The sequence below is a fragment of the Phacochoerus africanus genome, chromosome 2 (assembly GCF_016906955.1).
Source record: "Phacochoerus africanus isolate WHEZ1 chromosome 2, ROS_Pafr_v1, whole genome shotgun sequence".
In the NCBI taxonomy this organism is placed as follows: domain Eukaryota; kingdom Metazoa; phylum Chordata; class Mammalia; order Artiodactyla; family Suidae; genus Phacochoerus; species Phacochoerus africanus.
In genome coordinates this window covers 145,687,869-145,709,689 of record NC_062545.1, presented here as the reverse complement: position 1 = coordinate 145,709,689, position 21,821 = coordinate 145,687,869, and the positions used below count along the sequence as shown (strand labels likewise).

General features: G+C 49.2%; 1 protein-coding gene across 1 annotated transcript in view; it reads right to left on the bottom strand.

Moving 5' to 3' along the window:
- Nucleotides 1–21,821, bottom strand: part of OTUD7A (OTU deubiquitinase 7A) — a 126,217-nt gene that overhangs the window by 15,822 nt on the left and 88,574 nt on the right. The window contains exons 5-8 of the mRNA XM_047766867.1: nt 20,629–20,756; nt 19,797–19,909; nt 9,534–9,661; nt 7,614–7,763 (exon numbers count right to left, since the gene is read on the bottom strand). Of these exons, the coding sequence (XP_047622823.1) occupies nt 7,614–7,763; nt 9,534–9,661; nt 19,797–19,909; nt 20,629–20,756 (519 nt within the window). The remainder of the gene's footprint in view (nt 1–7,613; nt 7,764–9,533; nt 9,662–19,796; nt 19,910–20,628; nt 20,757–21,821) is intronic.

The following is a 21,821-nucleotide window of genomic DNA, read 5'->3' as shown; positions in this document are numbered from 1 at the left end:
AAACACATGCACCTATGGTCAACTAATCTATGACAAAGGAGGAAGAATATACAATGGAGAAAAGACAGTCTCTTCAATAAGTGGTACTGGTAAAATTGGACAGCCTCATGTAAAAGAATGAAATTAGAACACTCTCTAACACCATATACAAAAATAAACTCAAAATGGATTAAAGACCTAAATGTAACACTGGATACTATAAAACTCTTAGAGGAAAACATAGGCAGAACACTCAGACATAGATCTCAGCATTATCTTTTTTGGATCCACCTCCTAAAGTAATGGCAATAAAAACAAAAATAAACAAATGTGACCTAATTAAACTTAAAAGCTTTTGCACAGCAAAGGAAACCATAAACAAAATGAAAAGACAACCCACAGAATGGGAGGAAATATTTGCAAATGAAGTGATCAACAAGGGATTAATCTCCAAAATATATAAACAACTCATGCAGCTCAATATAAAAAAACCCCAACCCAATCAAAAATGAGCAGAAGATCTAAGCAGACATTTCTCCAAAGAAGACATACAGATGGTCAAAAAACACATGAAAAGATGCTCAACATTGCTAATTATTAGAGAAATGCAAACTAAAACCATAATGAGGTATCACCTCACACCAGTCAGAATGGCCATCATCGAAAAGCCTACAAACATTAAATGCTGGAGAGGGTGTGGAGAAAAGGGAACCTTCCTATCAGTGGGAATGAACATTATATAAATATGAATATTACTCAGCCAAAAAAAGAATGAAACAATGCCATTTATAGCAACATGGATGGATCTAAAAATGATCATACTAAGTGAAGGAAGTCAGACAGTGAAACACAACATGTGGTATCGCTTATATGTAGAACATTAAAAAAAATGATACAAATGAATTTATTTACAAAACAGAAACAGACTCACAGACTTCAAAATCAAAGGGGACGGGAGTGGGAGGGATGGACTGAGGGTCTGGGATTGGCATAGGTATGCTATTGTATATGGAATGGATGGTCAACAGAGACCTGCTGTATATCACAGAGAACTGTACCCAATATTCTATAATAATCTATATGGAAAAAGAATCTGAAAAAAATGGCTATGTATATATGTATAACTGAATCACTCTGTCGTACAGCAGAAAATATCACAGCATTGTAAATCAACTATACTTCAATAAAACTTAAAAAAAAACCTTCAAAGTCAATCTTCTTTGTCCCATCACCAGGTCCTGCAATTCTACACAATGTTGGTGATAGAAACCTGCCCACTTGGGCACTGTTCCCACTGCCCCAACCTCCAGGGTAATCTAGTGCCTCAGATTTCCACCCACTTTGAATCCACTTGGTTTTCAGAGAGAACAGTGTGGGGTTATTCAGTCTGACACTACCAATATCCCAAATGGCTCTATTTTTTTTAAACATGGGGTGTTGTTTCTAAGTGGCAAGAAATGAAGTTTCAAGCTGCTTTTGCAAAAAATTTTTTTTCCCCAAACATCACATTCTGAGTGTGTTGAGTCTGTTTCTAGTCAATAAATTGAAGACTCTGGTGGGATGCTCTGTGGGCCCTGGTCTCAGCCTCAGCATTGCTGTCTAAGCCCCGTGTTCCCATCAGCATCACCCTCTCTGTCTGTGACCAGTTGGCTCTTTCGAAGCTGTAGGACACTGCTCTCTGGGTCAGCTGAGCAGGAACCTCCAAGGACAGAACTGGGACAAAGTCAGGGTTCCCTGACCTCCAAGTGGCCCTGGACGTGCCATGGAGGCTCTCAGGATGTTTATATTTAGGAGGAAAAAAAATGATTTAAATAATTATCGTCTATACTGATATTTTTTTTAAAAGTAAAAATAGGTGGATACAACTCAGGAAGCAAGGTACACCTCCCTCACCTTCTCTCATTCTGAAGGTCTCCGAGTCACCAGGTAAGTATTGCCTTTTGATCCCAAGCAAACTCTGGCATGGGGTACCACTGCCCAGACCTCTCTGAGAGATGCATCTTCCCTGATTAGCACCCTTTTTGGCCAGTGTCCTTTTTGGAAGTCCCACCATTCACTCTACTAACCTGCCTTAGCCACATTTCACCAGCTGCAACCAGCCCCTGGGGATGGCCCTTCTCCAGTGCCCTCCTGCATCAAGGTGCAGAACATGGGGAGGGTTAAGTGTTGTCTCTGAAAAGGGCATAGACTGGGCATGTGCCCTGGAAGTGCCTGAGGTGCTGGTGTGACCCTGGGGCACAGACCCAACCCAGATTTACATTTTGCAGACCCATTTGAGGCTGTGGTAATGGGAGGCCACCCGTGCCATGCCATGGTTGGGGGGCGGGGGCTTCCTGCAAGCTTCCAGGCCAGGAGTCCTAGGGGTGGAGGACTAACATTCTACCTGTGGAGAAAGCAGGTGAGCACCAATCATTTGTGGTGCCAAGCAAGTACGCATAACTGTTATTTAAAAAGCCCTGTAATGTGCTGATATAGTCTTGTCCACTCAACTTGCCATATCTAACCAATCCCTCCAGCCCCAACCTTCCCACTGCAAGCAAGCCCTGCCCTCTGCCCACAGGCAACCCAGCCTGCAGGACACAATTGAATTCCGGCCAACCTCAGCATCCACAGGTAAGGAGAGGCTAAAAGACAGAAAGAGTGGTGAGAAAGCCGTGGGTTCTTTGCCAAGGTAGTTTGAACACAGGGAAGACCCTCAGAGGAGAGGTTTAAAGGATGCCTCCTGAAATTTTAAGCCATCAGAGCTTGGACACCCAGGTGAGACACGCTGGGCCAAGCAAAAGGAGGAGCAGCCCTGTGCTGTATCCACATTTTATCTTGTTCCTCAGATGCAAGGATAAGACTCTTGGGGCCTGCGATGACTGTACCTGTTGGTCTCCATCACAGGCATGAGGCAGGGCACCATGGTGACTGCATAATGGCTGCTTTCAGTGGTGGGGACCAGCAGGTGCCCTGGAGCTTGATGTTCTAAGTGCCACGTACCCTGCCTTGTCCCAGGCTCTGAGACCATAGTCCTCGCACTAGGTCCCAAAGCCCAGGCCCAGCTGTGGTCTGAGAGTCTCTTATCTTGGCTTCAGAGGATGATGCCCTGTTCCATCTTAGAAACTGGTATCACTGTAGTTTTCAAGTCCCTGTGCCAGCTGAGCTGGGACTTTGTCTTCTTGTTGGCTGTGGGCAGGAAGAACTGACGGGGCCAGCAGGTGCCTGACAAAGAGCCCCCCCAACCTCCTACCTCTGGCTTTCCTCCCTGAGGCCCTTAGTCTGGGGACACTAGTCCTGGAGTCTGGGGCACCAGGCAGGGGAGCTCATTATGGCCACTTACGAGCTGTCCCTGTGGGAGCTGAGATCACTTGGTGAGGTTCCGCTTGGCTCAGACCCACACCTGAGGCCCGGCTGCCCCCAGAAAGAACAAAATTCAACCTCAAGCACTCACCATGCCAGGTGTGGGCCATCAGGTACCATCACTGTCACAAGTGTGCTGTCACAGTAAACACCTGCTGAGTGGACATGCCTATGGCTCTGGCCTATGCAGGTGTACGTGCGAGAGCTGGAGCCCACCCACTTCCTATCCCTCCAGCCACATGCCAGCTGCTGGTTCCCAGACCCAGACCCAGCTCTCAGAGTGCCTGGCACCCACAGCAGGCTTTCGGGGCCCTCGACACATCTCCAGCCATCCTGCCCTTTGCTCTGCTGGTCCAATGGCACAACGCCTTTCCTCTGGAGCTGAGTTGTGAGACTTGTCACGTTCCAAACATCTGCTGGGGCCTGGGTCTACAGAGCTGGCAGGATATTATTTGGTAAACTATCCACCACCAGCTGTGACGGGTCCCAGGACACCCACACACGAGCTGCTGAGGTGCGGGGAGCTCACATACACTTATGTGAATGCAGCTTCTGTTGGTCAAGAAGAGCTGAATGATGTCCTGGGGCCAGAAATATCTAGGGTGGGTACCCTGAACCTGGAAGCTCTGCTTTTCAGGTGGATTCCCCGGCTCCATACACGTGAAATGCCCTCCCTTGCCTCTCCACTTGGCCATGCTTTCTCACTCTGTCACGGAGGGCCATGGAGCCAGGGACCATATCCCTCAGAGGAGGAAGCCAGCAGGCAGGAATGCAGGAGCCCACGACACAGCCTCTCAGGACCCAAGCTGGGACCAGAACCCAGCTATGGGAAAAACAAGCCTTCAGAGGTGAAACCACCCACACCTCTGCAACACTTTCCCATGAGGGTCTAAGCTAACCCTTCCACGTTTGTCCTTTCATTGAAGGACACCTTCATATTGGCCTTGAAAACATCAAGAAGCCGAATCTCAACCGAGGGACAATAGCCACATGAAAAGATGCTCATAATTGCTAATGATTAGAGAAATGCAATTCAAAACTACAATGAGGTACAACCTCAAACCAGTCAGAATGACTATCATTAAAAAGTCTACAAGTAACAAATGCTGGAGAGGGTACAGAGAAAAGGGAACCCTCTTACATTATTGGTAGAAATGTAAACTGGTGCAACCACTATGGAGGACAGGGTGGAGATTCCTTAAAAAACTAAAAATTAAGTTGCTATATGATCCAGCAATCCCACTCCTGGACATATGCCCAGACAAAACTATAATTCAAAAATATACATGCAGGAGTTCCCACTGTAGCGCAGCGGAAACAAATCCTACTAGGAACCATGAGATTGCAGGTTCAGTCCCTGGCCTCATTCAGTGGGTTAAGGATCTGGCATTGCCATGAGCTGTGGTGTAGGTCACAGACGTGGCTCAGATCCTGAGTTGCTGTGGCTGTGGTTTAGGCTGGCAGCTATAGCTCCGATTTGACCCCCTAGTCTGGGAACCTCCATATGCCACAGGTGCAGCCCTAAAAAAAAAAAAAAAAAAGATACATGCATCCCAATGTTCACTGCAGCACTATTCACAGTAGCCAAGACATGGAAGTAACCTAAGTGTCCACTGATGGATGAATGGATAAAGAAGATGTGGTACATATATACAATGGAATATTAGCCGCACACAAAAAAATGAAATAATGTCATGTGCAGCAACATGGATGGACCTAGAGATTGTCATATTAGGCGAAGTAGGTCAGAAAGAGAAAGACAAAGACCATATGATATCACTTATATCTGGAATCTGAAATATGACACAAAGGAACCTATCTATGAAACAGAAATAGACTCACAGACATAGAGAATGTCATTGCCAAGGGGGAGGGAGTGTGGGGAGGGAAGGATTGGGAGTTTTGGATTAGCATGCAAATTAGTATATACAGGGTGAATAAACAACAAGTGAACGATATTCAACTATATTATAAACCTGTAAGGGAGAAGAATATGAAAAAGAATATTTGAATGTACAACTAAATCACTTTTCTGTACAGCAGAAACTAACAACACTATAAATCAACAACACTGCAACAAAATTTTTAAAAAGAGCAGTATTTGGAAGGCCTGAGGGAGAGCCCAGTGCCTTCTATGGGGAGCGGGCCAGGCACTGAACGCCCCACCCCAGGGACCTGGAGATGCCAGCCCTGGAACTTTGATCTTTCCCTGACCACAGAGAGTTTCTGGGGCTGGACACAGAGCCTCCTCATCCCCCCACCCCTTGGCCTGGATCCCTGTCCTGAGAAAGGGTCTTCTTTTCTCCCCAAAGCTGTCACGAACTTTGAGAAGAGCTAGATGGCATGAGGGCAGTGCCGGCACTCACTGTCCAAAACTCAAGAGGGATTTCAGAAAAGGCCGACAGCACCATGTGTTAAGGATGAAATATGTCTTCCTGAAGTCAAAGGGAGATGTCTGTAAACAGTACAGGGAAAGGACGTGACAGTCCTGTTACACGTGGCTTCCAGGTGGCCTGCTCCCGTTCTTCTGCACGCCCATCATGTGACAGGAGTCGGGGGACTTCCTGGGATCACATCCAATGGCAGGAACCCTGAAACCGATCAGTCTTTCCTTCCTTCAGTCTTGTGGGAGTTCTTTTTTTTTTTTTAATTTTCTTCCTTCCTTCCTTCCTTCATTTTTCATCACACCTATGACATGTAGAAGTTCCTGGGCCAGGGATGGAACCTGTGACACAGCAGCAACCCAAGCCACTGCAGTGAAAACACTGCATCCTTAACCCACTGAGCCACCAGGGAACTCCTAATTTCCTTTGAATTCCATCTAACCAGACGGAGGAGTGACAAAAGGAAGAGTTTCCTCTGCATTGTCCAGCTAGTCACACATCCATCAGTAAAAATTCCAAACAAAACCCCGACATCTCCACAGCAGACACATAACATGCTAAGACAGGCTGCACATGGGTCTGTGTGACATGGTTAGAATCGTGCAGTGAGCAGCTTATGTGGCCAGCCTGGCAAGACTCTCTGCAGTATCGACATGGCTCATGGTGGGAAACTCTCATATATCATGACTTAAATGGAAATATCCATCTTTTGAGTCAAAGGCTTACTCTAGAGCAGTGGCTGGCCAGCATTTTCCATCAAGTGTTTGTTAGTAAATATTTCAGTCTTTGTGGGCCAGTCTCTGGGGTTGCTTCTCAACTCTGCTATTAGGGCACAAAAGCAGTAGTCACAGACATGACGTCTCTGAATGAGTGTGGCTGTGTTCTGACTAAACTTTATTTACAAACAGATGGTGGGCCACAATCTGCCGACCCCGCACTAGAGGGGTTTTTAAAAAATTACATCTAAGATGAATTACTCCATATAAAACATGCATACGTGTGAAAGAGAACCACAGTAAGGCTATCTAAGTGTGGTGAAATTATTAATTTGCTTCCTATTTTATTATTATTATTATTTTTTGTCTTTTGTCTTTTGAGGGCCGAACCCAGGGCATATGGAGTTTCCCAGGCTACAGGTCCAATCGGAGCTGTTGCCGCTGGCCTGTGCCACAGCCAAGCAACTCCAGATCCGAGCCACGTCTGCAACCCATACCACAGCTTGTGGCAATGCAGATCCCTAACCTGCTGAGCGAGGATGGGGTGGAACACGCAGCCTCATGGTTCCTAGTTGGATTCGCTTCCGCTGCGCCACGACAGAAAACTCCCTGCTTTCTATTTTAAATTAAAAGTTGTCTTTGTCATTCTTTTAATTAAAATACAGTTGATTTATAGTGTTGTGTTAGTTTCTGCTGTACAGCAAAGTGATTCAGTTATACATATATGTATATTCTTTTCCCTTATAGGCTTATATAGTTGAATATAGTTTCCTGTGGTATGTAGTAGGATCTTGCTGGTTATCCATCCTACATATATGAATTTGCCTCTGCTAATGCCAAACTCCCAGTTCTTCCCTCCCGTACAACCCCTCTCCCCTGGCAATCACAAGTCTGTGTTCTATGTCTTCGGGTCTGTTTCATAAATAAGTTTATTTGCGTCATTTTTAAAGATCCCACATATAAGTGACATGGGATATTTGTCTTTGTCTGACTTCACTTAATATGATAATCTCTAGGTCCATTCATGTTGCTGCAAATGGTATTATTTTCAACGATAATATTTTTTTGCATGAGTACAAAACCCATCACTGCTGAGTGTGTGCCCCAGGGAGGGCTCCACATTTGTCTCCAGCCCTGCCCAGCGCCCCCCTAACCCTGTGCAGTGTCAGAGGGAAGCGGAGGGCTGGCATACCTTGTTCTCTCTGCTGGTCTCTCTGCTCCATGGACACAAGGGCAGAAAAATGCGCTTGGTCGTAGGCCAGAACCAGAGGTGAGCAGTGGCATCTGTTGGGAGGCACCTCCAAAGGCAGGTAAATCCCTCCGAACGGGATGGGAGCAAACGCTGCAGACACAAACAAGGGTGAGGGTAGTGGAGCTAGAAAGAGCATGAACGGCATCTCCCCCATCCTGAGGGAGGTGTTGGGGCAGAGAGAAGGGAGGGTGGGCTCATGCTGAAGCCTTGGGTACTGATGCTCACTCCACAGGCTCGAAGGGGCCAGGCCCATTAGACCGCAAGTCCTGTTTCTGTCCAGGGGATCCTTCCGTGCCTCCCCCACCGGGCAGATTCCTCCTGGCTAGGCTGTCCCTGTGCCCCATCAGGAAGACTAGGGCTGAGGTGATTCTGCTGTGACCTCCATGGTCTGCCTGCTGCCCTGAGTTCCACCAGGTGATCAAAATACCCATCTGAGACGGTCAGCAAGGACGTGCCCTGATGGCCACTAGGAGACCTGTGTTTTCCTGGATGTACCTCTTCCCTCCGTCTTCATGAAAGCATCTGTACACAACATCTGTGCTTCTCAAGGGTTTGTTCTTGGTTTTGAGAAGCTCAGTGAGCATTCCAGTCCCAAGTTGTGAATCAAAAGGGAAATGAGAGAAGGGGACTGGCTCCTTTAGTGACCAGGACTCAGTCTTGTCCATTTCCTTACCAAGAGGGGGGGGAAAGCCTAACTCTAACTAAAATACAGTAACTATTGGAAGTATCTGCTTTTTAATCGCAAAGAAACTTGCCTCTTGGTCTTCAAGTCAGTGACTCACTACACTTCTTTGAGCAGGAGGCAAGGACAGTTAACCTCAGGGATGTCTTTGATGAACTCAGGATGCCCCCAGGAGAGAAAGGCTGGGTCCTGCTGCATCCTCCAGCACAGGTACAAAGGAAGGAAGTGGGGACCCACCCCTTTGGAATCTGCTGGGTACAGGGGCCCTGATGGAAGGCCTGGCTCTGTACCCAGATTGCTGCAGACCCCAGCAGGATGTTGTTGCTGGAGGCGGTACTGGGGGGCGGGGGACGCACATACCCGTGGCTTCCTGCCCACTATGAAAACCATGGCCACAAGAGGTCAGGACAGTTACACTGGGGTGACTTTCCTGGTCCATCCATCATCCTGGCCCCCCTCTGTCCCTCCTCTTCAGAAAAAGTGGTGTCCTGTGGGCTCCAGCAGAAAGGTCAAAGGAAGGACATGCCTGGAGAGCTCCCTGCCTGGGTTGACCCTGGTCCTCCAAGACCTCATCCAAGGGTGGGGGCACACTGTGTGGCCTCTTTGTAATTCTGGATCCTCTCTGTAAAGCAGGAGGCAATGTCCGCCCAGGGAGGAGGTGGCCTGGCTGAAGGAGAGAGCATGTGTGATGCCCCAGGAAGCAGGTGCAGGCCCTGGGAAGCCTCTGGCCCTTCCTCTTCTTCCAACAGTACTGGTCCAACCACTGCCTTGCATGTGACTTCATACTTTTGCCTTCCTTTTCCCCTCTTTAACACACAAACAGAGGAGCAGGAAGGGCCTGGAATGGCTGAGTGACCCTGGGATGATGCTGGCACTGCTGGAAGATGGAGGCACTGGGTGGGGCTGGGAGCCCCTAAGAGTTCATCCCTGTCCCCACTCAGCCAGACTTCTCCTGTGGTTGACACACAGGGTGATGGATGGCCAAGAGTAATCACTCCTGACACAGAGAAGAACAAAGAAACACAAGGAGAAATAAGAGGATCTTTGTTCAGGCAGAATATGGCTCTGTGCCCTTCCAGGGGATCAGCTCTTATGTTTAGCTATCTCTCCCTTTCTTGGGATGTCATGCCTTTTGGGTGGTGCATAAAATACACCTGTTTCATTATGTGTGAACTTACCTTCTCCACCTGAGTCCCTTAGCATCGTATCTGCTACAACGACAATGGGTCTCCTTAATATGTGGGCGAGGACAAAGACGTGGAACTCCTCCAGACTCTCGTACACAGGGTCCTCGGCGTTGTCCACACTGGGGGACACAGCGAAGCAAGCCTGTCACTGGACTGAGTTGGGATGGGGAATGGAGGACAGAACGCCTCCCTCTGGACCTTCTCTGCATGGACCCTGCCTGTCTCGGCCACCTCCCTTGGTACCACCCAACGACAGCAAACATGCCAGTTGCAGCTCTCCACTCCCACCCTGGGTTGGGTAGTCTCAGGAGAGATGCTGAGGCAGAGAACCTGGCCACATTGGCAGCTAGCCCCCTTTCAGATGTGGTCTCCTTGGTGGCAGCAGCAGCCCATCCACAGCGTGTGGCCACAGGGGGCCTGGTTCTCTGGGGGCTTGATGAGGATGCAGTGGGGGCAGGAGGGATGGAGGCTTCCTCTTGCATTTATGCTCAATCCAGCAGCTTAGGCTGAAGCTTTACCTTTGGGGGGCGGGTAGGCCTGGACTCAGCTGACGGGCTGGTGGGCTCATTGCTACCAAGATCTGAGGGCCTTTCTAGCAGAACCCCAACAGATGAGGGTGGTGGGAAGGCTGCCCTGAATGGGAAGGAATGACAGATTGTCCCTATCCAGGCCACTGAGCCCCCACAACCCTGTCCCCTGGCCCTTGTCTGAGACTCAGGGAAAGGGTGAGATCCAAGAACTGCTTCCACTCAAGACATGGGCAGAGAACTAGTCTAGAGGTCAACAAGCTGGCCCCCACAGAGGGAAGAAACAAGAGCCAGGGCCCCCAGCCAGGGCATCTGTGGTGCCAGCCAAGGTGGTGGTACCCCTTGGGCATTTGAATGGAGGGTACCCAGAATTAAGTGAGGGAGGTCTGAGCAGGTGGGGGCCAGAGTCAGCAAATGTGGCCCTGCTTGAGAATATGGGGTGGGGTGGCCTGGGGAAATGGTTCTACACACACAGCCCATAGCTAGCTGCGCAAATGCCTTCTAGAACAGTCTGTGAATCCTGGGGAACATATCACAATCACCTGTGGGGTTTTGTTGTTACTGTACTTATAGTTTTTTCTTGTTTATTTTTTGGGTGACTCAATTTACTTTTTTTTTTCTTGGCTACACCCACAGCATGTGGAAGTTCCCAGGCCAGGGATCAAACCCATGCCACAGCTGTAACCAGTGCCACAGCAGTGACAATGCCAGATCCTTAGCCCATGGAGCCACCAGGGATCCCCTCAATATACCTTATTTTAATACTTCAAAAAAAACTTGGCAGTACCCAAAAGCTCACAAAAAGTTGCAGAGTATAAATAACTCCCCCCCCCCTCCCCTCCGAAACCATCTGAAAGTAACTTTCAGGCCTGAAATCCCATCATTCTAGCAAGGCCTCATGTGAATTTTCTGTGAACAGGGTGCTCTCCGAACATAACCACAGCCTGGCCACGAGCACTGGGAATCCACCTAATCACTAATACACTGATGCATCTGATCACTGTGACAGACCCAGTCACTGTGTACCAGCTGTCCCAGTGATGCTTTTTGAGTAAGTGTTCCAGTTCTGGGTGACACACTGCATTCAGCCATCTTTAATCTCAAACATTCCTCAGGGTGCTTGACTTTCAGGACCTGGGCTGTTTTGAACCAGAGGCCAGGTATTGCGTAGAATGTCTAGTCTGGGTTTGTGCTTCCTCACAATCAGAGCAGATGGGTTGCCCCTCGTCTTTCTTGGGATATCCAATTGGGTGGCTGCTGTTGACTGGGTCTTTCTCAGGGCCATTGACCAGGCTACCCCATTCAGAGCTATTCACTGTCCCTCCATAATTAATCTGCATTTTATGGGGAAGAACTTGGAACCTACACACACAGTTCACTCCTTACCAAGGCTTGATATATTAATGCTACTCTGGATTCCTGGCTTCTATTTTGTTCAATGGGTTATAACCCATTAGTGATTTTTTTTGAAGCTCAGAAACTTCCAGATTTGGTCGCTGGGCTCATTCAAGCTGGATATGCATCCTTGTGACAGCCCCCATCATTTTTTAGAGCACATCCTTGCTTTCCAACACAAGAAGGTGGATGGTTCATCTTGCATTTTTTTTGCCTTAGCCCTGCATGCATCCATCCTTTGTCCACCCATCCATATACCTGCCTACCTGTCCATCTATCCATCCATCCATACACATATTCATCCATCTATGACTGCATGCATCCATCCTTCTGTCCATCCACCTGTCTGTGCATCCATCCGAAATCTGTGCTAGAGCTGAGGTCATGCAGATGCTCTGGGGGCCTCATGACCAGACATGGGTAGCAGTGTTGGGGGTGGTGGATCCAACTGGGAGGGTGTTATGGAAGAGAGAGCCTGGAGCACAGTGACCTTTCTTCATTTCTGTTTTAGTGTTGAACATGAAAGCCAAAGGTCAACTGTGACTCTGCTCAGTGACCCAGGAGGCGGCAGAGAGGGACCCAGCTCTACTCTAGGGGCAGCTGGAGAGTCCCAATGTTCTTCCCTACTTGCTCCCAGCTCATTGCTTGCAGGGTGCAGGCAGCAGGTTGGAATTGGGGGTCCTGGTTCTGTACTCGCCCCTCAATGCCACAGCCATGCCCTTGTGCTTCTGGAGCCTCAGCAACCATTTCTGTTCACTGAACACAGGCTAAGAAAGTTGGTTAAACTCCTCAGGCTCCTCTGAGGGGCAAATGGGATTATGTTGAGAATTAGACTTTGGAATAGTGATGGCTGGTGTGACTTACTGCAACCGAACAAACCCGCTAGTAGAAATCAGTTCTAGCAAAACCAGTCCTGAATATTCACGTCCACTTCTCACCCCAAGGCTTCATATCATCTTCCTGTGAGTTTACTAAGTGAATGCTAGACATGGGATTGTAAACAGAATCTGGCCTCTGGGAAAAGACACTTAAGAATCCCTAAAATACTGAATAATTGGTGTTGACTGTTATTTATTTATTTATTCATTCATTCTTAGTGCTGCACCTGTGGCATATAGAAGTTCCCAGGCTAGGGGTCAAATCAGAACTACAGCTGCCGGCCTATGCCACAGCCATAGCAGTGCAGGATCCGAGCCATATCTGCGACCTACACCACAGCTCAAGGCAACAATGGATCCTTAACCCACTGAGCAAGGCCAGGGATCGAATCTGAATCCTCATGGATACTATTCAGGTTCATAAACCACTGAGCCACGATAGGAACCCTGGTGTTGACTGTTAAGAAGATCAACACGGAGTTCCTGTCGTGGCGCAGTGGTTAACGAATCCGACTAGGAACCGTGAGGTTGCGGGTTCGGTCCTTGCCCTTGCTCAGTGGGTTAATGATCTGGCGTTTCCATGAGCTGTGGTGTAGGTTGCAGACGTGGCTCGGATCCCGCATTGCTGTGGCTCTGGTGTAGGCCAGAGGCTACAGCTCCGATTCGACCCCTTGCCTGGGAACCTCCATATGCCGCGGGAGCGGCCCAAGAAATAGCAAAAAAAGGAAAAAAAAAAAGATCAACACACAATGTAACTGCTTTATCCTCATGTCCAGGTGTGTCTGAGAACTTCCTTGCACATTCTGGGCCCTTTACACACCTGTTTCCCAGGGCACCTGTCACCTCTTCCTCAGTGTGTACCTGGGGAGGGAGAATCTGGAGCACAGCAGCAGCTTACCCACCCAGAGAAACTCCCAGAGGGAGGCAGGGGTGAAAAGTGACCTGGGCAAGAGGCCAGGCAGCCCTCTTGGTGGGATCAAGAAGCAAAGGTAGTGGGCTGAGGTCCTGATGGCCTCTCAGGCCCCAGAAGTTGATGGCAGGAGCAAAAAGGCACAGGGCAGATTTAGAGGCATCCTGGCTTAGATGGCAGCCACAGCCCTTAGAGGCCACCCCAGCGAGAGCCCATGTCATGGACAAGGAAGCTGGTCTGGGCAGCTGGAAGGATCTTGCCCAGGGGCAGTTGTCTGGCCACAAAGAGGGGCAGCTTGGGTGCAGGCATCCCAGGACACTTCCCTGCCCCCTTCCCAAGGTGAGGTGACCACACCTCCTGTTTTGCTCAGGAAGGTCCTGCTTATCAGTCCCGAAATATTAGTATCCACTCTCCCTCCCTAAATGAACCATTTTGGATGATAAATTGTATAGTCACCCCATAGTGTGACATAGTTACCAGTTTCTGGTATACCCTCCCATTACCTGCATGGACCTAGAGACTATCATACTAAGTGAAGTAAGCCAGACAGAAAAGAAAAACACCTTTTACAAAGGTAAAAGTCATTCAATGATGAAAGAATAGTGTTTTTTTTATTTTGTTTTCATTTTAGGGCCTCACTTGTGGCATATGGAGGTTCCCAGGCTAGGGGTTGAATCAGAGCTGCAGCCACTGGCCTATGCCACAGCCACAGCAATGTGAGATCTGAGCCACATCTGTGACCTACACCACAGCTCAGGGCAAGGCTGGATCCTTACTCACTGAGTTGGGCCAGGGATCGAACCCATATCCTCAGGGATCCTAGTTGGGCTGGTTAACCACTGAGCCACGAAGGGAACTTCATCTTTTTAAGAAATGATATTGGAAAACTGGATACGCATGAGCAAGTAAAAGAAACGCTGGTCTCTTCCCCATCACTGTAGTTTTGTCTTTTGGATAATGCCATGTAAATGAAATCATATATACAATATATGACTTTTTGAGGTTTGATCCATTCACTCAGCATAGTGCCTGTGAATTTCATGCAAGTTGTTGCATGTATCAATAGTTTCTTTCTTTTTTTTTTGTCTTTTGTCTTTTTTTTTGTTGTTGTTGTTGCTATTTCTTGGGCCGCTCCCGCGGCATGTGGAGGTTCCCAGGCTAGGGGTTGAATCAGAGCTGTAGCCACCGGCCTACGCCAGAGCTACAGCAACGCGGGATCCGAGCCGCGTCTGCAACCTACACCACAGCTCACGGCAACGCCGGATCGTTAACCCACTGAGCAAGGGCAGGGACCGAACCCGCAACCTCATGGTTCCTAGTCGGATTCGTTAACCACTGCGCCATGACGGGAACTCCAATAGTTTCTTTTTTTTAAAAAAATTTGGGGGTAGTTGCCACTGTGGCTCAGTAAAAATGAACCTGACTAGTATTCGAGAGGAGTTGGGTTCAATCCCTGGCCTCGCTCAGGGGATAAAGGATCTGGTGTTGCCATGAGCTGTGGTATAGGTCACAGACACAGCTCAGATAGGTCACAGACACGGCTCAGATCTGGCATGGCTGTAGCTGTAGTGTAAGCTCTGATCCGACCCCTAAGCTGGGAACTTCCATACGCTGCAGGTGTGGCCTTAAAAAAAAAAAAAAGCAAAAAAAAATTTTTTTTGGCCATACCTGTGGCATGTGGTCAAGGCCAGGGATTGAACCCAAGCCATAGCAGTGATAAGGCTGAATCCTTAACTGCTAGGCCAGGGAACTCCAATAGTTTTTTCTTTTTTTTTGGCCACCCCACGGCATGTGGCATTCCTGTGCCAGGGATCAGATCCAAGCCGCAGTTGAGACCTATGCCACAATACCAGATCCTTTAACCCACTGTGCTGGGCCTGGGATCAAACCTGTGTCCTGGCACTGCAGAGGCACTGCTGATCCTACTGCACCATAGCAGGAGCTCCAGTTTGTTTCTTTTAATTCATGAGTAGCATTCCATAGTATTGAGGTACTCCAATCTGTTTATCAAGGGACATTTGAGTTGTTTCTAGTTTGGGGCAATTACGAATGGAACTGCTATAAACATTCTATGTAGAACTTTTTTTTTTTTTTTTTTTGTCTTTTTGCTATTTCGTTGGGCTGTTTCTGCGGCATATGGAGGTTCCCAGGCTAGGGGTTGAATTGGAGCTGTAGCCACTGGCCCACGCCAGAGACACAGCAACGCGGGATCCGAGCCGCGTCTGCAGCCTACACCACAGCTCATGGCAACGCCGGATCGTTAACCCACTGAGCAAGGGCAGGGACCGAACCCGCAACCTCATGGTTCCTAGTCGGATTCGTTAACCACTGCGCCATGACGGGAACTCCAATAGTTTCTTTTTTTTAAAAAAATTTGGGGGTAGTTGCCACTGTGGCTCAGTAAAAATGAACCTGACTAGTATTCGAGAGGAGTTGGGTTCAATCCCTGGCCTCGCTCAGGGGATAAAGGATCTGGTGTTGCCATGAGCTGTGGTATAGGTCACAGACACAGCTCAGATAGGTCACAGACACGGCTCAGATCTGGCATGGCTGTAGCTGTAGTGTAAGCTCTGATCCGACCCCTAAGCTGGGAACTTCCATACGCTGCAGGTGTGGCCCTAAAAAAAAAAAAAAGCAAAAAAAAATTTTTTTTGGCCATACCTGTGGCATGTGGTCAAGGCCAGGGATTGAACCCAAGCCATAGCAGTGATAAGGCTGAATCCTTAACTGCTAGGCCAGGGAACTCCAATAGTTTTTTCTTTTTTTTTGGCCACCCCACGGCATGTGGCATTCCTGTGCCAGGGATCAGATCCAAGCCGCAGTTGAGACCTATGCCACAATACCAGATCCTTTAACCCACTGTGCTGGGCCTGGGATCAAACCTGTGTCCTGGCACTGCAGAGGCACTGCTGATCCTACTGCACCATAGCAGGAGCTCCAGTTTGTTTCTTTTAATTCATGAGTAGCATTCCATAGTATTGAGGTACTCCAATCTGTTTATCAAGGGACATTTGAGTTGTTTCTAGTTTGGGGCAATTACGAATGGAACTGCTATAAACATTCTATGTAGAACTTTTTTTTTTTTTTTTTTTGTCTTTTTGCTATTTCGTTGGGCTGTTTCTGCGGCATATGGAGGTTCCCAGGCTAGGGGTTGAATTGGAGCTGTAGCCACTGGCCCACGCCAGAGACACAGCAACGCGGGATCCGAGCCGCGTCTGCAGCCTACACCACAGCTCATGGCAACGCCGGATCGTTAACCCACTGAGCAAGGGCAGGGACCGAACCCGCAACCTCATGGTTCCCAGTCGGATTCTTTAACCACTGCGCTACGACAGGAACTCCTTTTTTTTTTTTTTTTTAACATTCTATGTAGAACTTTGTGTGAATGTATGTTTTCATGTCTCTGGGGCAGATTTTCTTAACCTTGGCATTACTGAAATTTTGGACCACTCTTTGCCTTTTTTTTTTTTTTTTTTTTGGGCAGGGGTTGGGGGTGCTGTGTTGTGCTCTTTAAAATGCTTAGCAGAATCCCTGGTTTCTACCCATTAGATTCCAGCAGTATCCAGCCCACCCTCCAGCTATGATAATCAACATAGCTCTAGATCTTGCCAACCGGGGACAAAATCATCCCTGGTTGAGAAGGCACTGCTTAGGAATAAGATTGCTGGATCACACGGCAGGCGTGTGTTTAAATTTACAAGAATCTGTCAAACTGTATTCCAGAGTGGTTGTGTCATTTTACATGACCACCCACAATGTTTGAGAGTTCCATTTGCTTTGCATCCTCACCAGTACTCGGAGTTGCCAGTATATTTTCTTTCTGACCTTCTTACAGGTTATGTAGTGGTTTTAATTTTCATTTCCCTAATGGGGTTTACATTGTATTCTTCAAACTGAGAGGGTCCTGGTTTGCTCTCTGCCTTCCAGAAGTGTAGTGGTTGTTGCTAATGGCTTGGTGATTTAAATAACTTAAAATTATTCCTCTCATTAATTCCTCACTGCATTAATGTTTACAAAGGTTTTCAACCTTTGGAGGGTGAGGAAAGGGAGTCTCAGGGAGGCTAAGGTGGAAACTGCCTTTCTGTACATTTATGGAGAAAGACAACTATGGTGGAGGTTTAGTCTGTTGTTAATGAAGGCTAGGATCCCAAATGATAACTCTCTTGAAGTTATCCAATATCCTAGAAAACAAAGAGGCCTCTTTCTGTTGCCCATAGGAAAGAGCTAGAATCCAATTCCCTACAATAACAGAGACAGAGGCTTCTGAAAAAGGGAGTAGGAGGAAAATCAGGGACCTGGTAGGCAGAATACCTGAGTCTGAACTATGGCTCTTCTACTCAGTAGAAGTATTACTCCGGACCAGACTTTTTTTTTTTTGTCTCTTTAGGGCTGCACCCGCAGCACATGGAGGTTCCCAGGCTAGGGGTCTAATCAGAGCTATAGCCGCTGGCCTACACCACAGCCACAGCAACGCCAGATCCAAGCCGTGTCTGACACCTACACCACAGCTCACGGCAACACTGGATCCTTAACCCACTGAGCAAGGCCAGGGATCGAACCCACAACCTCATGGTTCCTAATAGGATTCATTTTCGCTGCACCATGACGGGGAACTCCTGGACAAGTCATTTTTATTCTGAATCCAAGTTTCCTCAAATGTTTGATGAGAATTATAATCTTTATCTCACAGGGTTACTGTGATGCTAGAATGACACAGTGTGTGTGAAAATGCACAGCACAGGGTAGGCAGTTAATACATATTGAGTTGGTGAACATCTGCCATTTGCCGCACATCGACCCTGACTAGACACACTTTCATCTTTAAAACCAAACTGATGGTGAATGGGTCCTGGAGGAGGGGGACAACTGGAAGCAGTGGGCAGCTACCATCAGGTTGGCAGGTCTCACCTGAGCACCCTACCTGTGGGCAGGGTGAGGGTTAGCTGGTCCAGCATCCTCTTCCCCTACCCCATATCCTCAGGGCTTAAGGGGTGGGAGAAAGAGGAGGGGGCATAGCCTCACTGCCCATCACCTCAGGGCCTCGACGCAGTGGTCCTGCCCAGACCTCAGCAAACACAAGTTGCTGAGAGGGGACATGGGATATACAGATATAGGATATGGCTCTCTGCTCTCATTCAGCTCTGAGTCCTCTTCAATCCCAGGGAGCAGCACCAGGGTTGAGGCTGTGGCCTTAGGAGTTAGATGGCCCAGATCAGCCACTGATTGTTGGCCAAGTGTCTCCCAGATGGGAAAACTCAGGGAATACAGTATGTGGCCACGATGACTTGTTATTCTTATCATTCCTGTCCCCCTCCCCCATTCTGGAAGAGACAAAGGATTGGATCCCATGTACCAGCATCTACCCTGCGGCAGGGGCTGGAGAGGCATCGGGAAAAAGGATGGCAGAGAACGCTTTAGACCCATCTTAGGCACTACTCAGCAGCATGGAAAAGAGAGCAGAGTTTTCAGGAACAGATTGAGTCTTTAGAATATTTGTCCCCAAATATTCTAAATAGGACAGACTTTTGGTGTTGACACACCACCTGATTAAAACAAAGTCACAAAAACAACCCTGAAGAAACAGTGTGCATGGACTTTCTTATTATCACTAAGCCCCAACTTTGCCTCTGCAGGGCTTCTGAGTCTGGGCCTGTGAAGTCCAGGCCCTGGAGGCTGAGGACCTGGATGCAGAAATACGTTGGGTAGGGGACTGGGATGCACCACCTGCAGATCTGGTCTAGGGCCTCCCATCCTCTCTTGGGTCTCCCTGTTGTCAATAGCCATGTTTGCCTGTGTTTGGCTGAGACTTTTTCTGGGGGTGACAATCTGGCCCTCGGCTTCAAAAAGTATGAAAGTGCCTTTTGAAACACCGGGGCCAGAGGTACTGCAGCTGCCCAGTTGGCAGCACCCTTTATTCCCACACCTGGGGCCTCCGAGAACAGCGTCTACAAGAACAGCTGCTGCCCATGTATGCACAGCAGCAGAGCCTGTGTGGCAGGCACATGCAGGATGTCCATGGAGCCCGTCTGGGAGACGCTGGGCTTGTCTAGCTATCTTTTGTTTCAGTGTGACTTTTTTTTTTTTTTTTTGGCTGCCTCCTGGCATGCAGAAGTTCCTGGGCCAGGGATCAAACCTGCCTCACAGCAGCGAAACAAGCTGCAACACTGTCATTACAACGCTGGATACTTCACCTGCTGAACTACCAGGGAACTCCTCAGTGTGGCTTTTTGAAGCCGGAAATTAGATGTTTAGTTGAAAAAACCCAAACCCACAGCCTGAGGCTTCAGAGCCTGGTGAGTGTGTTGGCAAGTGTGGGCCCTCCCCAGGCTGGGCTGTGAGCCCCACCCCCACCCCCGCCAATGGAGGGAGACATGTGTGAGCTCTCACACTTCCTGTGAGATGCACAAAGAGACCGTGCACGCTTTCACCTGAACAGGTCATACCGGCCCCCATCACCCTGTTCCTGGGGTCTCGCGTGCTGCTCCCCCCACTTCCCATGCAGTCAGGGAGAAGGTTGGTTGGGGGAGGCCTGGGCAGCACTTACCCGCCACCCGTGCCACCATTCTTGCTGAAGTGTGTGCGCGGCTCGCTGGAGGCCAGCTTCAGCAGCTCTGTCCACTCCCGCTCCCACTCCTCCTCTGTGTACACCAGCCCTGACTGGCACAAAGGGGGGCGAGCTCAGGAGGTGGTTGCCGCCTCCTCACCCCCCACCCAGGGGAACCTGGCTGGTGGGCAGAGCTTTCGGCTTAGTCAGCCCCCCAGACAGGCCACATCTGTTAGTGGTCTAGGACCATCCCCATGGGCTCCAGACAGGATTTCTTCAGAACCATCAATTCCAACCTCAGTGCTGCCAGGAGATCACTCAGCAGCAGGAGTCAATGCCAGGGGTGAGGATGATGGACTTTAACCTGCTTGTGCCCTGGGCTGGAGCTGATAACTGACACGTGTGCAAGGACCATGGGCAGACTCATCTTCAAGGACTTATAGGCCAGCAAAAAGCCAAGATTCACTGAAGTTCAGGGATGAGGAGTTTCTCTGGACTGAGCACAGACTGAGCCTGGGGCTGTGGGCTGTGGCAGGGCCACCCTGTGGCCACCATCAGTCAGCTGACAGGTCACCAATTCATCATCAAGTTGGGAGAGCTTTGCATGTGAGGATGCTTGGTTTCCAGTTACACCAGGACAGGTGGTGTGATGGCCATCTGGTTGCTGTGGCAGGGGCTGACTGTTGTAATGGGCTCCTCCTCAGTGGGTGTGAGTGGGGGGATGGAGCCATGGCTGCCTGACTTCCCAAGACGTGAGCTCAGGCCCCAGATTCGGACCCCACCATGGCCTTGGCCATATAGTCCCAGCTCTGCCATGATGGCAGGCACCCACCTCCTTGTTCTGCTGCGTCTGCTGCCACCTCCACCTTCGCTTCAGGGCCTCCCGCTCTGCCCCTGTCCTCATCATGGTGTAGAGTGCTTTCCTCAAGACCAGGTCCCGGTCGTGAAACCCCCACATTCCTACAGCCAGGAGGCCCATGAGGAGCAGAGGAGAGAGAGGACGTGAGGAAGCGGGTGCCGAGTCAGGAGGTGACTGAAACTGCCACCCACTCAGACCCCAGCTTCTGGGGGGTCTGCCGCACCTGATGCCTGTAGCCATAAGGTGTCTCTGCACACATCTGGGCCCAGGGGAGGGGTCTCCTCCCCACCCCCCCAGCCAGTGCTGGGTGCCCAGAGGTCATAAAGACAACCATCTCTGAGAATACCCTTGGCCAAGAAACCCAATCAATGGACGAAGCACCATGAGAGAGCTTGGGCCATAGGGAAAGAGTGGCGGGATTCATTCATTCATTCATTCAGTTGAATGCCATTAATTCTATCCCATCCATAATAGCGATGAGGCACCGTTCTAAGCACTGGGACTACCCATAGCAGCAACCATGACAGACCAAATTCCTAAAATCTCATGGAGGCCACACTGAGGAGAGGTGAGGCAGCCACTGAATTAGCATGTAACATGCTTTGTTGGGGCAGCAGCAGAGAGGAAGGGTGGTGGGTGGTTTGGTCACAGCATGAGTGGAGACATTGGGGCCAAGACTTGAGTGGTTGAAAGATGGAGCCGAGTCTGCTGTACCTTGCAGAGGAAAGGCCATGGGCTGGTCCCAAGGGGCCCACACAGTGTACTGGGAGGGAAAGGGGGGATGGAGCTGGGGTGGAGGGGACGAGGTGGTGAGGGATAGGTGGGCTTGGAAGTGGACTGGGACCCTCTGGAGAGCTTTCAGAGAGCAGTGACCTGTACTGATTGATAATCAAAGGCTTTGCCTGGCTATGCAGGCTTTAGAGAAAAGATATGTGATAACTGAGGGTGGGGGCTGCTGCAGCCTTCCTATGAGAGAGGCTTTGGTCTTTTTCTATGTTCAGATGGTGGTTGGTGGAGCCTTTTATGAACAGGTCAAGCAAAGCTTTCCCTCAGGCCTGCCTGGAGATCCCCCTCCTCCTCTTCCTCAAGCAGGGCAAATCTTGGGCCCAGGCTACACTCCACCGCTCCCATTTATGGGATCTCGTTGTCCCATAAATGTTTGCCCA